This window comes from Nanorana parkeri, unplaced genomic scaffold (genome assembly GCF_000935625.1).
Source record: "Nanorana parkeri isolate BGI_ZX_2015 unplaced genomic scaffold, ASM93562v1 scaffold192, whole genome shotgun sequence".
Taxonomy (NCBI): Eukaryota; Metazoa; Chordata; class Amphibia; order Anura; family Dicroglossidae; genus Nanorana; species Nanorana parkeri.
Window position 1 is genome coordinate 1,192,470 of NW_017306460.1, and position 16,900 is coordinate 1,209,369.

The 16,900-nt window shown below is 44.0% G+C and overlaps 1 protein-coding gene across 1 annotated transcript in view; it reads left to right on the plus strand.

Annotated features, from left to right (window-relative positions):
- Positions 1-6,202: 6,202 nt before the first annotated feature.
- Positions 6,203-16,900, plus strand: part of RYK (receptor-like tyrosine kinase) — a 112,156-nt gene continuing 101,458 nt past the window's right edge. The window contains exons 1-2 of the mRNA XM_018555326.1: positions 6,203-6,282; positions 10,808-10,895. Coding sequence (XP_018410828.1) covers positions 6,203-6,282; positions 10,808-10,895 — 168 coding nt within the window. The remainder of the gene's footprint in view (positions 6,283-10,807; positions 10,896-16,900) is intronic.

Here is a 16,900-nt window from a genome sequence, read left to right on the forward strand (position 1 = left end):
TTTTATTGTTTATCCGATTAACCGATTAATCGAACTTAATAATCGGCTAACTAATCGATTTTGAAAATAATCGTTAGCTGCAGCTCTAAACCATTGTATACTGCTTTACAAATTCCAGGTCAAAGGTCCCTGCTATAGTTTTTGTTCTGGTCTCTCCTATAGCCGTGTCATACATTCCTTCTGTTCCAGCGATGCGAGAGAACAGAGTATCCATTAATCCAGATTTTTTTTTTAATCTTCATTTGCTCTTTAACCCCTTCGTGACTGACGACTTAGTGTACGTCGCCAGCATCGGGGCTGTTTAAACAGACTCCCGGTGACTTTTGCTGCCGGGAGTATGTTTAAACTTGTAGAGCCGACTGTCGGCTTTACAACAGAAGCGATCCTGGCGACTTACCTGTCGAATCTTTGGGTGACTGGAGGATGCTAGTTTGTGTCCTCCCGTTACCCTAAGGAGAACTATGGGGAAAAACACTGACCCCATAGTTCTCTAACTGTATGCACCTCCCCATTACCAGTACACTCATTTTGGTATTTAAATTCCTATCTGAATGAACTCTGTATTATTTTGGGGAGTGTAGCAGTGTTTTACCAAAGATTACTTCTTCTGGTATGTGCTACCTACTATTTATTGTCAGCTGAATTTTCCATTCAGTAATGTGTAAGTGGGATTCTCCTGCTGTTCCCATCACCTTCAGTTATCTCTAGTATTTTATCGCCTTTCCTTGATTTACTCCATCTCCCTTTTCGTTATTTAGTTTTTCCTAAGGATCAAACGCAAGTGGGCAGCATCCATGAGATATGAAGTTCCTCTCCCCACACATTGCGGAATGTTGTCTAATCAGAGCTGTCACTATACATCATTGTATGGACAGATAATAAACCGCTCTTCAAAATCTGCTGCTCCCTGGACTCAACTTTGCACCCTTTTATTTTTATTATGTTCCCTACAAATACGGAATATGTACCAAAACATGGTGACATCCGATTGTCTTCTCCTTCTGATCTATCATAAGCCGGCCAGTATCTGCTTTCCCACATGTAACGTAGCAACCTCCAATCCCTATAGGGCTGCAACAACTAATCGACATAATCTATTATAATCTATTATAATCGATTATTGAAAAAGTTGTCAACTTTTTCAATAATCGATTAATCGGCTTCCGATCAGTTGGCCCTGTTCACAGCTCCACACGCTGTGCGCCGCACCTCCTCCCCACCTCACACTCGCCGCTGCCAGACCCGCCCGCATCCACGCTCTTCACGCCGCACCTCCTCCCCGCCTCACACTCACCGCCCGCCCACATCCACGATCGGCACAGGGACGCGGGGAGATGTAGTAAGGAGGAGCAGGTGTGGGGGGATGACAGCCGCCGATAGACAGGTCCGATCTCAGAAGCAAGTTGCTGGAAGACTGCTCAGGTAAGCCTGCCCTTTCCCACACATGGTGCTCTATAATGTATTGCTGGGATTTGTATTCCTCTATAGCTGATGGTACATTGTGCTGTATATTATACATAGGAATACACATCCAGCAATACATTATACACTGTATGTATAATGTATTGCTGGGATTTGTTGTATTCCTATATAGCTGGTGATATTCTTCACTGCGCTGTATAGAGGACTACAAATCCCAGCAATAATACATTATACAGCGCAATGCAGAATACCGCCAGCTATAATGTACTATTGCTGGGATTTGTTGTAGTCCTCTATAGCTGGTGATATTCTGCATTGCGCTGTATAATGTACTATTGCTGGGATTTGTAGTCCTCTATAGCCGGTGCCATTCTGCATTCATTGGTGTATAATTTTACACTTTCCTTTTTCACTATATTGCACACCACACTATTTTATTCCACCGCTCCAAGCTTGCTCCTGTGATTGACTACAATCTCAATACAAACTAGTAGTCCATCACTGGAGCCATTTTTAATTTTTTTTTTTATTGTTTATCCGATTAACCGATTAATCGAACTTAATAATCGGCTAATCGATTTTGAAAATAATCGTTAGCTGCAGCTCTAAATCCCTATCATTGGGGCAGAAATGGCTGTTAGAAGGAATATGTTAGTGACACTAAACTCCAGAGTTACATTTTAAAAATGCATTCAAGTACCTTGAGGTCCTTTTCAGATGAGTGTGTCAGGAGAGGATCCATCAACAGATCCTTTTCTGATCACAGCAGCACAGAGCGGATGTCACCGCTGTGATATCAGTGTCCGTACAGTTTTTTTTTTTTGTTTTTTTTTTCTCCATCTTGTAATGGAAACAACTGCCAGACCCCATGTGTGGACATGTGTCCGCTAACATCGGATTACCCGTGGTCCGGCAAAATGGATCTCTGATCCATTTGTTTTTCCGGACCTAGCCGGGGGTAACCGGTTGTAAACGGACACCAGGCTGCTCATAGACTTGCATGGAGCATCCATTCCGGTCCGACCGAAAAACTGACAGGGGATCTGATAGGAACGCTCATGTGAAAGGGGCCTAACTTAACAGAAATGTATCTTATTTGTGTATCACTCGGCTGTAGATCCACAAATCATCTCTGAATTGGTGCTGACACTGTCCTTCCTTCTGGAGGGTGGCTACTTTTGTTCCCCATGGTCCCTGCGTGTGTTGTAAAGTAGTCACCGCTCCAAGCTCCCTCCTGTGATGGGCTACAAGCTCCATACAAATATGTAAACTAAACATGAGATTGTAGTGCAACACTAGGAAGAAAAGTAGCCACCCTCCAGAAGGAAGGACAGTGTCGGCACCAATTCAGAGATGATTTGAGGATCTACAGATGAGTGATGCACATTAATAGTTAAGGTACTTGAATGTATTTTTAAGATTTACCTCTGGAGTTTAGCGTCACTTTATCACAATGTCTACATAGCAACACAAGATGTAACTAACATGGTAATCGGAACAGATGCAAGTATTCTAATGCTAAATATAGGTGACTTTAGGTCTCTGTTCAGGCCTGGTGGGTATAAGGTGGTTAGTCTGATCCACTGTGAATCTTTGGTTTGTTTGCTTGCACAGGTCAGTGTTTAGGGCCAGGAAAGGCATTTGTTTTGTCTTCTGAGTACCTATAAAATATATTTTTAAACTTTTTAATGGTTTTTTATTAAATATGTTTTTATTTTTTACTTTTTAAGGGCATCGGGGAAATATTAGGGGTCTAAACAGATCCCTGATATTTCCCTTTTTTAAAATAGAAAAATAAATTGGGGACACGGAGCCCTCCAATCTCTTTTTCTGCAGCCCCTGTAATGAACAGGAATCCTCTATGCTGAGTGTTCCTGATCATTCATACCAGAGTATGTTTACTATAACCACAACTATGAATGAACTGGAGGGGGATGTAGATCACTTCCCATTCATTCATAATTGTGGAAAAAGTTAAAATGCTATGTTAACTGAGTGTTTGTACTGCTCTCCTCTCTGACACTGTCATGGGAGGCTGAGCGGTGTGGGAGGAGAGACTCCAGCCGATCCCAGGACTCTCCTCCTGCAGCGCTCGGCCGGCTGTCACACTTTTTCTCTCCCCGCTGGGACACAGAGCAGCGCCCAGCGGGGAGGAAAGACGGCAGGGATGTGCCGATGTAACGGTAGGAAAATGGCACTTGAGCCAAAAGTGCAATTTTCGGCCGATATATCGGCGCATCCCTAATATAAATATATATCTCACACATACATACACAGAGCGGGTTCAGTAAGTGCTCTTTAGCCAAGATGATAGACTAAGTGAACTCTGAGACGTGGGCATGATGAGTTCTTATTGACTGCACATTGGTTTGTCACTGCTGCCTTCTTTTCTCTTGGGCCATGAAGAGAATCTAACTAGCTGGTAAATTTAACCAAGTACCTCGGTGAAAATCCAAAACTGATAGTCTTTGGTCTTTGTAACATACAACAGAAGGCATTCCGTAAAAAGACTTGGCAGCGTTACTGCATTTTCGGCTGATGTAATGTTTGTTCTCCAGAATCGACTGAAAAAGCTATGCAACACTATAGGAAAATATTTGGGAGGTGGTTGAGATCTGTCTGCTGTTCGTGGCATTTAATGGTCCCGGAAGTTAGACGTACAGTTTGTCATTCTCGAGTCTGACCAGAGTTTTCAGTTCTTTGTGAGGGACTGATACAATGCGGTCTGTAGTGTGTGGGATGTGAAGGACTGATGCAATGTGGTGTGTAGTGTGAGGGACTGATACAATGCGGTCTGTAGTGTGTGGGATGTGAAGGACTGATGCAATGTGGTGTGTAGTGTGAGGGACTGATGCAATGTGGTGTGTAGTGTGAGGGACTGATACAATGCGGTCTGTAGTGTGAGGGACTGATGCAATGCGGTCTGTAGTGTGAGGGACTGATGCAATGCGGTCTGTAGTGTGAGGGACTGATGCAATGCGGTCTGTAGTGTGAGGGACTGATGCAATGCGGTCTGTAGTGTATGACCGCATTGTAGTGATCTCTGACTTGGAGGGGGACCTAAAAATGCCTTTGTGAGGGAATTGTAGCTGCATCAGAATAGTAATCAATATATAAATCCATTTTGTGAGCTCCACCCACTACAAGCTGGCTACAGAAAATTACAGGAGGGGGTGGAGACCAGACCAGTCACCCTGCACAGTGAGCGAGAGCAACAGTGACAATTTTTATTATACAAGGGGGCGGAGACTAGACCAGTCACTCTGCACAAGGGGAGAGATCAGCAGTGACCGGTCTTTATTACAGGACACTCCGGCACAGAGCCAAGTGTCATGCTTGATTACTACACCGAAGAACACAAAGTTCACCGAAATTCAGGATCTAGTCACACTAGGCTACATTGCACAGCTGCTGGTGTGTGTGGTGGCCGGCACAATGCTGATACGCCAATCCTGGCACATTGCACTGTGACATTTCATTAAGGTCTATGGGCACACTGAACGCTGTCCATCCGTGACGAGGCAAATTGCCTTGTCTTGTGTTAGGGCTGCACTGGTAAAACCAGCCAGCACATCCCTCATGGAGTAGGAGCACGCCTACCTGGCTCTTGTCTTTTTAAATATTTTTTGATCCTAAAGTTTAGCTATAACTTCAATACACGTGTGGTCAGTTTTAGGGTTCAAAGTTCTGCCTTTTAGCCGTTTAATCCCTAGAATTGTTGTCATTCCAATCAGTACGCTATTAATTTCTTCACTGATACTGCTGATGGCAACACATATTAACAAAAGCCTTAGCTGGGCGTTGCAGCTCTGCTCACCTTTTGCAGTCTATATAGGTTCGATATTTTGAGAAGATGGGATTTGTAGTTTGATATCATAATCTGGATTTGGCAATTATGGTGGTTGCTGATTACCACACGGTCGTAACCTCTTGGAGAAAATCACTTTGCTGGAAAGCATTTCTGCTTGAGGAAATAAAAGGCGTGTGGTAGAAATGAATTAATGTGAAGCACATGTCCTCTTTATCTGACAACCTGCGGGGTGGGAGCGATCTGGTCCTGGGGACTTCATCTAAACCAAATGCTCTGGAACGGTGCAGGCGGATTTGTGCGATAGAATGGTTTATTCTACCACAGGCGTATTTCCTTGGTGTTGTCTAGACATGAGAAATGATAATTCATTCTGGTCTCATTAGGTCCGTCTACTGTTCAAGATATAAATGATGGTGGTCAGAGATCTGTATGTGAACTTTGTTCCCTTCTGTTACCATCATATGATTTGTGTATGAGGCAATGTACACGGGGCGCACACTACGACTCCTCACCTTGTTTATGGAGCACAGAAGTGGAATTTATGTTTGCCATCTATAGACATGTGATCTAGACATGTGACCTAATGTTTTATGGAGCATCATTTGACTTCAGAACTTCGTGTCATCACACTGTTTAAGGGACACTAAACTCCGGAGTTAAATCAACAAAAATATATCATATTTGTAGGGATGTCCCTATACCACTTTTTTTTAAGACCAAGTACTTCCCCTCATGTACTTGCCGATACCAATTACTGATACTTTTTCTTAAAGGGACGTGTGACATTTTTTTTTTTCTAAAACCCCACAAACTGATTTTAGGGCAGGTTCTCACCAGGGCTAAATACGGATGTCACCAGAACTGAATACATGTCCCCAAAGCAGAATTCCTCTCACCAGGCTGCGTGTCAATCTCACCGGGCGACGTGGACATCTGCAGTGGCTCTGCGGGCACTCCACCTTACCGGCGATGCCGGGACCCAGCCTCCCTCAGGTCCAGACCAGCGATGCTGCCATGTCCAGTCCGGCCGTACCGGCCCAGTCCTCCCAGTTAGTGTGCAGCAGTAATCCCCAGCTTCTAGCCCTAGGGCGATAGTTCCGCCCCCGGGGCTGTCCATGGCTGTGCCTGCGCCCCGGGAAGGAGGAGGAGATGAAGAACCGGACAGGCACTGCCATGGATGGCTATCTGCCGGTCCCCAGCATGCTGTAGAGGTCCCCGCAAGCACGGGGACTCGGACGGCCGCTGCTGTTTGAAATGTAAAGGGCCGGTATCGGCCTTAATAATCGGGGCATTTTCACGAGTACAAGTGAAAATGCCTGGTATCGGTATTGGGACATCCCTACTTATTTGTGTATCACTCGGCTGTAGATCCTCAAATCATCTCTGAATTGGTGCTGACATTGTCCTTCTGGAGGGTGGCTACTTTTGTTCTCCATAGTCTGTGTGTGTTGGAAAGTAGCCACCGCTCCAAGCTCACTCCTGTGATGGACTACAATCTCAATACAAATTAGTAATCTAAACGTGAGACTGTAGTCAATCACGGGAGTGATCTTGGTGCGGTGGCTACTTTACAACACACACAGGGACCATGGGGAACAAAAGTAGCCACCCTCCAGAAGGAAGGACAGTGTCAGCACCAATTCAGAGATGTTTTGAGGATCTACAGCCGAGTGATAAGATTAAGGCTGCAACAACTAATCGACATAATTGATCGAAAAAGTTGGCAACTTTTTTCATTCATCGATTAATTGGCTTCTGGTTAGTTGGCCCTGTTGACGCGCCGCACCTCCTCCCCACCTCACGCTTGCCACTGCCAGACCCGCCCGCATCCACAAGCCGCAAAAAGATACATTTTTGTTAATAGGAGTTAAATCCTAAAAATCCACCATAACCCAATTTTTGCCATTTCCTGCACTGTACATTTTTTTTTTTTTTTTTACTTCGGTTGCTTACTTTAACCCAGGCCTCCCCATCCCTAGTCTGTGCTTTTTCACATGTTGAAGAGGGTTCAGCTCAAGCAGAGCAGCATGAATTGTTTTAGTTCCCAGCAGAAACACCCCACTGATCCTCATGTTTTCTTTCACACACAATCAGTACCGCCGGGGTCTTTTTACATTCTGTATCATTTTATAGTAGATTTTTGTTCTATTCAGGGCTAAAATGTCAGGTAAATATGAAATATCACATATGAATATTTGAATTAAAATATGTTTTATTTGGAAACCCAGCAGAGGGGTCTTTGCTCCACATTTTGCAGGTGAAAATAAAGGAAAGAGCCTAAAAAAGAAACTAATGCAGCCACCACATTTAAAGATCTAGGATTTCCACTCAACCTCATACTTAGAGCCGACCTGTGGCAGCTTCTTTGTCACAGGTCGGCTCTATTGATCGGGAAGTGAGCAGAAACATGCTGCCGATCCGCTCACGAACGTCTCCCTGCAGAGAGCAGTGACTTATCAAGGAAGGAACGGACGGGGAGGGGGGGCGGGCTCTGCTCTAGAAGGGCAGAGCCAGCTGTCACTCACGCAACTGGGTGGATCTCGACCGTAATGTAGGGATCCGTCCCGGCTGCAGTGCTCTCCGTATTGCCCATGATATACTGAGCTTAGGGTGACGGGAGGACGCTAGTATATGTCCTCCCATCACCCTAAGGAGAACTATGGGGGAAAACACTTACCTAGTAGTTCTCTTAAGGATTGCTAACCTGCCGTATAAACTTTTTTTTTTTTTTTTTCGGTGGGTTTAAATGCAATTTTTATTAAGTGTGTGTGTGTGTGTGTTTTTTTTGTTAGGGGTTGTAAGGTCTCGGCATATCCTGTCCTGTTATAACATCAGCATTGTAATAGGAATACATACTGGAGTTGTTTTTGATAATACAATCAAATCTTACTTGGAAAAAGAAAAATCCCCTTTCTGTAGCGAGTGCTGCGTTCTGTCTGCCCATCACTTTCATCAACTTCCTGGATTCCCAATGTGCTTTTCTTCTCTTTCCCTGCTGCTTGATATGATGTAATCTCCATTTCCACAGACTACATATCCCATCATGCATTGCTTCCAGCAAGCAATAATGAATTCAATGTCGATAAATGTAAGGTAATGCACCTTGGAGCTAAAAATAGGCAAATGGACTATACTCTTATGGGTGTGCCACTAGGGAAGTCGGAAACGGAGAAGGATTTGGGGGTCATTATAGACCGCAGATTGAAGAACAGCTTGCAGTGCCAGGCTGCTGTAAACAAAGCAAGCAGAGTCCTGTCTTGCATTAAGAAGGGAATGTATTGCAGGGACAAGTCTGTAATTTTGCCACTTTACAGATCACTGGTTCGGCCACATCTGGAGTAAGCGGTCCAGTTTTGGTCACCGATTCTCAGAAAAGATGTCCCTGAGCTGGAAAAAGTCCAGAAGAGGGCAACCAAACTCATTAAGGGGTTCGAGGATCTGAACTATGAAACAAGGTTGTTAAAATTAAATATGTTCTCGTTGCAGGTTAGGAGATTAAGAGGGGGACATGATTTTTATTTATAAACTAGTCAAGGTGACGGCAACCTCAGTAACAAACTGTTTACGGTTAGCTCTGTAACAAAGACCAGAGGGCACAACCAAAAATCGGTGGAAAAAAAAATTCACCACACAGGGCGCAAGGGGTTCTTCACAGTTCGAGCGGTTAAGGTCTGGAACTCGCTGCCACAGGAAGTGATTTCAGCTAAGAGTGTGGAGTCATTCAAGACTCCTGGACGAGTTCCTGGGAGACCATAACATACAGGGGTACAGGTATAGCTAAGCGAAAAATCACACATGGACTCATATACACGCACACATCAGCTCATCAATGCATACACACAATAGGTTGGACTTGATGGACTTATGTCTTTATTCAACCTCAAATACTATGTAACTATGTAATGTTCCATTGTTCAGATGTAGTTGTAGTTCAGAGGGCAGGCTTTGTGATCTTGTACTAGATAGGAATTTCAGGGAAGCTGATCTTAGAGAGTTGGAGCTGTTTGGGAACATGATGACTAAGTGCTTGGGTAAAAATATAAAAGCAGTACTTTGCTGAATAATGTGTATTTGATCTGGATTCATCATTTGAAAGCAAGTTTTGAGAGCTGACTCCTTTTTAATGGTCCCGCGGCTCTTATGAGCATACAGGCTTGGGATAATTTTCATGGTCAGGATTTTGGATCTGCCCTTTTCTGTAGAGTTCAGCTATGAAGTGCCCGGCTGTACATTTATGTTCATTCCATCCTCTGCTGTTGGCACTGCCTTTTACATCACGGGACTCTGCTTGGCAGGATGACAAGATGCCTCCCCTTTTCTTCGACTATTTCTTCCAACTGTGTAATCTTATATTGTGTATTGTGTGTTCAGCACTGGAGGTTCCATCACTTTACTAGTGTGTTGTAGATGTGGTCTGCTGGAATTAAATGTCCTAAATTATCATGACTATAGTCCTCTTGTAGGGGTGAATGATGAGCTGATCATTGTTGCTCTCTGGCTGTTACTGTATGGAAAAACCTTGCTATATGTACAATTTCTGCTGGAATGACATATGTACACAAGGCCAGCAGCCTTTTTCATTATCTTCATCAACTCCTGCATTGACTTTTTATACAAGGGTGAATCAAAAAGTTAGTTCACGAGTAGCTTCCCAGCCGGCCGTTGTAATTAAACGACCGGCCAGGAGCTTCTTGGATGGCTGTTTACATGCAACTGATACAGCGGCTGTAGAGCCGCTGGATCGCTTGTATAATGCGTGCGGCCCCCACCGCTGCTGATCCCCCATTGTGTCCGGTGAGGGCTTGGCAGCCGCAGGGCGGCTTTCACCGGAGGTCAGCGGGAGATAATCACATGATCTCCTCCTTGTCTGAATGCAGCAGTGATGTACATTGCATCACTTCCGCATTCTTGTCACTCTCCAATAAAACACATTCTTCAGCCTTTCTGTTACTCATATCCATCCCTTGGAAGCTGTAGAGTCCATTCCAAAGTGGCACATAAAAAGATATGAACGAAGAGCACTGTGGATGGCAGATAACCAGGGAAGCATTATATGGTCATGTCTGTTGTGTTTAAATAAGAGACCTGTGACCTGCAGAGCCAATTAAAGGAAGAGTGCTTGAAGCCTTTGGCTGACCACTGCAGGGTGAATGTAATAGGTTTGGATTGCTTTGGTCCTGAGATTTACAGACTACCAGAAATAAAGAGCTAGAAAGGTTGTCAATATATTTTAGGTCATGCCAGCCCTTGTCAGTCAGAGCTTGATTGCTTCAGATTGATGTACTGCTGCATAATAAAGTTTACACCAAACTTCTATGTTATGCACAACCATTTGGGTGATGAACCTGCAAGCCAAAGTGCCCTCTATGATGCACTGGCCGGTACTGCAAAACCTCTACGAGCTAGTTCCACCTCTGGAAAGAACCACAGAAAGCGTTGTTTGAAATTTCCTATACGGCCTCCTACGTTTTGGTTTGTTTAAACGCATGTATGTCACTGCCTGTGTAAATGAGGTCTAATACTCCATTCACTCCTGTGCACGTGTTAACGCATATTTTAATTTGTGCATTGAAGGCACCCTGTTCACTTTACGAAGCCCTTCATGAGCCTCAATGCACCAAAAAGCCAAGTGCATGACCATGCTTTCACATCTGTAGGGCAGGTACCGTTGACCTGCCAAGGGTCGGTAAAGCTGTTATTGCTGCAAATTTGGGATTCTCTGAATGTAGCAGTTATAACATGCATGTGCAATGGAGTTTTGCCCTGGCATCAAAGGCATGCTGAGACTGTACACAGCTGCACATGTGCGGCTCAGTGTACAATATATATTTTACCACAAGGGGTGTGAAGATAGGTCACCAGCACTCCAAATGCAAATAAAATAGTTTATTGCAAATTACATGACATGGGTCAAAATTGGCAATGCTTCAGGGCTGTGCAGGGTTCCTTCCTTAAGGTGACACCGTGACGCCAGTGTCGCCTTGAGGCACAGCCCTGAAGCATTGGCAATTTTGACCTATGTGATGTTATTTGCAATAAACTATTTTCTTTGCATTTTGAAATGCTGGTGACATATCTTCACATCTCTGAAGTTCTTGCACAGCACCTACCTATTCACTGGTCACAAGGCACTTTCAACCTTCATCCACAAGGTTCACATCGGTTTTATTTTTTAATTAATCTTGCATAAAACGTTTAGACTCAAGTGGTGTCATAAAAAGCTGCCTTTCAGCATTTTATATAAAATATTCATAAGCTCTGCTTATGCTGTGTGTGGTTGCACGCAGCAGCCTGTCCTTCCCTATGGGAGGACATAGCCGTACGCTGTAATTCGCACACCTGAACTGCACATCCGTGCGGGTACGGTTGTGGACCCGCACACATGTGCAGTTTGGGTGTGCGTATGGCCGCGTTCTCCCATAGGGAAGATCAGGCAGCACCTGTCCCTCTCAGAAACGGCCCGATACACGTATATGTACAGCTCGACTTACCGCAGTGTGAATGACGCCTAATGCCACTTTGGTGAATACAAGTATCTGTTCCTTTCACAACATAATATCTAATTCACATCTATTGAAAGTTGAAGAATATAGATCGGTTTTATTGGTTTTCTGTGCTGAATTTTAAGTTTTTGTGGAAGGTCAAAGTATGCAGCCCAGCCAGCGCTTGTCTGCGCCTCCTTTGCATGAGCCAAGTGAGATCCTTAAACTGGAAAGGAAGCTTTGTAGAAAAACTACAGTGTTTCCCCGAAAATAAGACCTACCCCGAAAATAAGACCTTGTACTATTTTTGGGAATTGCTAAAATATAAGACCTACCCCGAACATAAGACCTAGTGTTTTTTTGAGCCAAAAAAAATATAAGACACTGTCTCATTTTCGGGGAAACGCAGTAGGACTACAGAGAGGTCAAACTATTAACAGTTCAATCCTTGCTGACCTCTGGTAATCCAAACATTTCTTTCCTGTCCAGGACATGTAATCCCCATTGTCCCAACACTATAAATCTAGAATAACAGAGTCCCGGCAGCCCTGTGGATGGAGGTGAGGAGGAGGAGGAAGGCTGCTGCCCATGTGAGCCGAGTTACTTGAGCTGCCTGCCAGGAGGCTGGAAGTGCTGCTAGAAGTTTGGAACTCACAGCATGGAAAACGTTGATTGAAACTGTATTTGTTACTGTGATGCGGCCCATATGAAAGGCTTGTAGTCCTGAAATTAAATGACTTTCATTTGAGCGAATTCAGGAAACAGGGTTTTTTTTTTTAAGTAATTTATTCAACACTTTTCTCTCTTGTTAACGTGAAGTTGTTTAGTCAACTCCATAATGAAAAGCAATCATTCTTTTTGTTTTGGGTTTCCATTGATCTACATTTTCATGTATGCTATGCCAGATTGGAATAAGCAAGTAACATGTTGTGTATTGTAACAATTTTCAGAAATCAAGCAACTTCAAGGACCAAACATTGATGTCCTCATGTTTACTACCGGTCTGCGGGGGTTTTATTATAGAGCGGTTATATTTACCACACTGGGCAATTTTATCTGGGGCTATATTCATTACAACCATAAAAATTCTGAAGGTCAGAGAAAATACTTTTGGGGAATTTTGAGTGTTCCTGTCTTGTCACAGGTTTGAGGGAACCTGTCTGTATATAAATAAAGGTGTGTGGGGGAGGGGTGCCATCACTAACTTGAGAGTTCAAGTTATAGGGCTGTAATAATGATCTTTGTTTTATTAATTGGTCGATGATCAGGGGCAAGCATGCAGCCAGTAAAATGTCAGAACTTTGTATGCACATATTTGTTCTAGGTTAGTGTTTTATCCAAGCAAACCCTAAAACTTTGACCTTCAAAACCAAGTCTGAATCCCACAGGCAGGGCATTTGTACTTGTAGTTAAAGCTAAAAATGCTAGTAGAAATTAATTTTATTTTGGCAGAGTTCTGACAAAAAATTCTTCCCCCTAAGCAATTGTTTTTAAGCTTCTACGTAGACTCTATGGCACATGTGCAGTATATGCTCCCTGCTTATTCTTGTATGGCACATGTGCAGTATATGCTCCCTGCTTATTCTTGTATGGCACATGTGCAGTATATGCTCCCTGCTTATTCTTGTATGGCACATGTGCAGTATATGCTCCCTGCTTATTCTTGTATGGCGCATGTGCAGTATATGCTTCCTGCTTATTCTTGGTATCTGTCAGAGGCCAGTGCTATCCTGGTCTATGAAACTTGTGCCTAGGTGCAGCAGTTACATATCAGTGGCTGAAGAGTAGCAGGGGGATCAGGTAGAAGCATTGGAGAAGAGGGCTATGGGTTAGCTATTTGGATCCCGCATCTCTCAGTGCTGGAGGAAGGCACTTTCATAGGCAAGTGTGCAATCATGGTCAAATGTGCAACAGCCCACCCCGTGCCCTGCAGATTTTAGTTTAATTTTAAGATCGCATACTAGACGTGAACATTTTGTTTAGAGGGTTTACATCTAATATGAGGTATACTGCCTGTGCGAGATCTAGACTACCCATTCCCAAGCAACTATTACTGGTTGTGGGGTTGACTGTATCATGGTGTTGGTACTAGGTAGCGGAGGGCTGGACAAATCCCAGGACCCAGGGAGCCAATGCTCCCTAAAAATTATAGCTGGTTGTAACTTTTAAAGAGCTCTCTTGCTGTTGTCAGTGGAGCTGGCTGCTAAGAAAACTCCTGATGTCTCCTGAATTGGACAGACTGGGCCCTGAATCCATATTAACCCCTTCATGACTGGCCTTTTTTTCATTTTTTGTACCCATGTTATATTCCACATTTTAGGCCTGAAAATTACTTAAAACCCCCCAACATTATATATTTTCTGAATGCCAAGACCCTATAGAATAAAATGGTGGTAGTTGCAAATTTTTATGTTGCGCAATATTAGCGCAACTCCTTATTAAACCCCAATATTTAGTGAAAAATGTAATTAAATGCCCCAAAACACAACAAAATACCCATTTTTTTAAAATGAAATATAAAAGATGAGGTTACAACGAGTAAAACGATACCCAACATGCCCAGGTTACAAATTGCGTGCATCCGTAAAACGGTGAAAAACCCCAGTACCCCAAAAAGTCCATAGACGCTTTAAAAACCCCCACAGGTCATCAATTTAGAGATACCCCAAAATACTGGCCCTAGAATTTATTGCTCTCACTCCGGCGTGAGCGGCGATACCAAACATGTGTAGCGCGTTCGTCGTCTTCATACGTAGGCGCACCCGACAAGGTAAGTCGCCAGGATCGCTTCTGTTGTAAAGCCGACAGTCGGCTCTACATGTTTAAACAGACTCCCGGCGGCAAAAGTCACCGGGAGTCTGTTTAAACAGCCCCGATGCTGGCGACGTACACTGTACGTCGTCAGTCACGAAGGGGTTAATTTGATAATTCCTGTGGTATGGGTGGAGAGGCATTTATCTGCTACAGACCCAAAACTTTTTTAGAAATATTTTCTTTAAAAATTCTTAGTCTAGGAATATACATCGGACCTTGGCCATTTTTACGTATTTCTTTTTGAACTGCACTGTCTAGAGTTTCCTTTTGATAATGACTCCTGTGCCATGGTTAAAGTAGTATTAAACTCTCAAACTTGTCTTTCACTAATGAACTCAGATCACACACATATATACATCTGCACAAAGTATTTCTTTATATTCCCAAACACTTAGTCAGGTTTCCAAACCGCTCCAACTCTCTCAGCTTCCCTGAACTTCCTGTCCAGTACAAGATCACAAGAGACAGCAGTCTCCAGTAGCTGTCCATCTACTAGCTTGGAAGAGTGGGGAGGAAGGGAAGAGTGGGGAGCAGAGGAGCGTCTTGACCTGCTCTGCCTGTCTGATTTTGGGCGCACACAGCTTACTATTACACCCAAGGATGGCTTCATGGGACCCTGTAAGGGAAAGGAGCCATCCTGAAACAGGATATCAGGGCCAGTGCTCAGGGGCCCAGCTAGTTCTGCAGAAAACTAAAACTTTTATACATCAATGAGCAGCTTCCATTGTAAGTGATTTTCATCAGCATTTGAAATCGCTTAAAATACATTTGACTTTAATATCACTTTAATCTTCAGCTGCGGTCAGGATAGAAAATCTCAGTGGGGAATAATGAAATCAAAGGGGTGCTACTTGTCTTTGATTTATGAATATGATCAATTTCCAATCCCTTGCAATACAAGTAATAGTATACTTGTGCCTCTTTGATAACCCCATCGGTGGTGATTCACCAATTTCTAATGCCATCTGCCATCCCTTCATAGATTCGGATTGAGAGACACTTTGGGGTTTATTTATAAAGAAGATTCACCCAACAAAACTGCAGGTACATTTTTGTTTGGTGCGAGTTAACCAGCTGTTGGGAGAATCGGGTGAAATTGTTCTTGGGGTGATTTCTCTTCTGGTTGAATGAATAGGATCTACAATATAGTAAAGATTCCAACTATTGTGTTTTTTAGAGCAGCATTTCTCAACCTTTTTTCAGTTGCGGCACTCTTTAAAAGTATGCAACACCTCGAGGCACCCCAGTCTAAAGTGTACAAATGTAAAACACGTTGTGGCCCTTTCAAAATCCATGCCAAACCCTTGTCCCAGATAGCAGTCTGATATCACACAAAAAAATGGGGTCCGCCTGCTCACAGTAGGCCCCTTTCACATCAGGCACCCTTTCATATCATAGTCCCCCCTTCTCCACAGGAGTTCCCTTCACATGAGGGAAGGGGGGGGGATGCTGACACCAGTCCCCCCTTCACATGAGATGCCCCAGGAACCCCCCACTTCTCCACAGGAGTTCCCTTCACATGAGGGAAGGGGGGGGGATGCTGACACCAGTCCCCCCTTCACATGAGATGCCCCAGTATCCCCCCCCTTCTCCACAGGAGTTCCCTTCACATGAGGGAAGGGGAGTCCTCAGTCCCCCCATCACACATGTAGCTGCGGAAGCATGGCAGAGGGTGGGAGGCGAAGTAAACCTAGATGGAGGGGAAATTCCATCCTTTTCTGAATGGATCCCACCACCCTCCCTGGATTAATGTCGTCATTTCCATGGTGCGGATGCCTGGCCTGCCTGCACCATGGAAAGGCATGACACTGTGGGAAAATGTCAAGGCACCCTGGTTGAGTCTGTTTCAGAGGGTGCCCTTTTTAGACCAGTTTAGGTTTTGTAACGGGAAGCAGCTTTGTTTGTGGATCTGTGCCGACATTTACATATCAAACTGGCTTTGGACTTCATCCTTTGGGCTGTAGTGTAGAGCCACAAGTAAGCAGCTTTGTGATGCCAGTAGGAGTACTTACAAGTTCCTATTATGTCGCCTTCCTTGTGGAAACTCCCGATCTTGGTTTATAAAGGATGTCTGGCATAGTGTGCAGGGCAGGTCATCCATCACTGCCGACAGATATTAACATTTACTTTCCCATTTGTGCTTTATTGCCTCAGATTGCTCACTAGCACAAAATGCTGCAGGAAGCTGATAGATTCATCTTGTGAGGAGGCCGCATGTAATATTCTTTTATGAGGTGATAAGTCATATGAACCAGCATCCCCATGCACAGATCTTTAGCTGCATAACAAATGTGAGCTGATAAAGGGTTGTGAGCAAACTCTACATTTAATGGGAACAGGCGCAGTGCCAGGTAAGGCTTTGAAAGGGGGG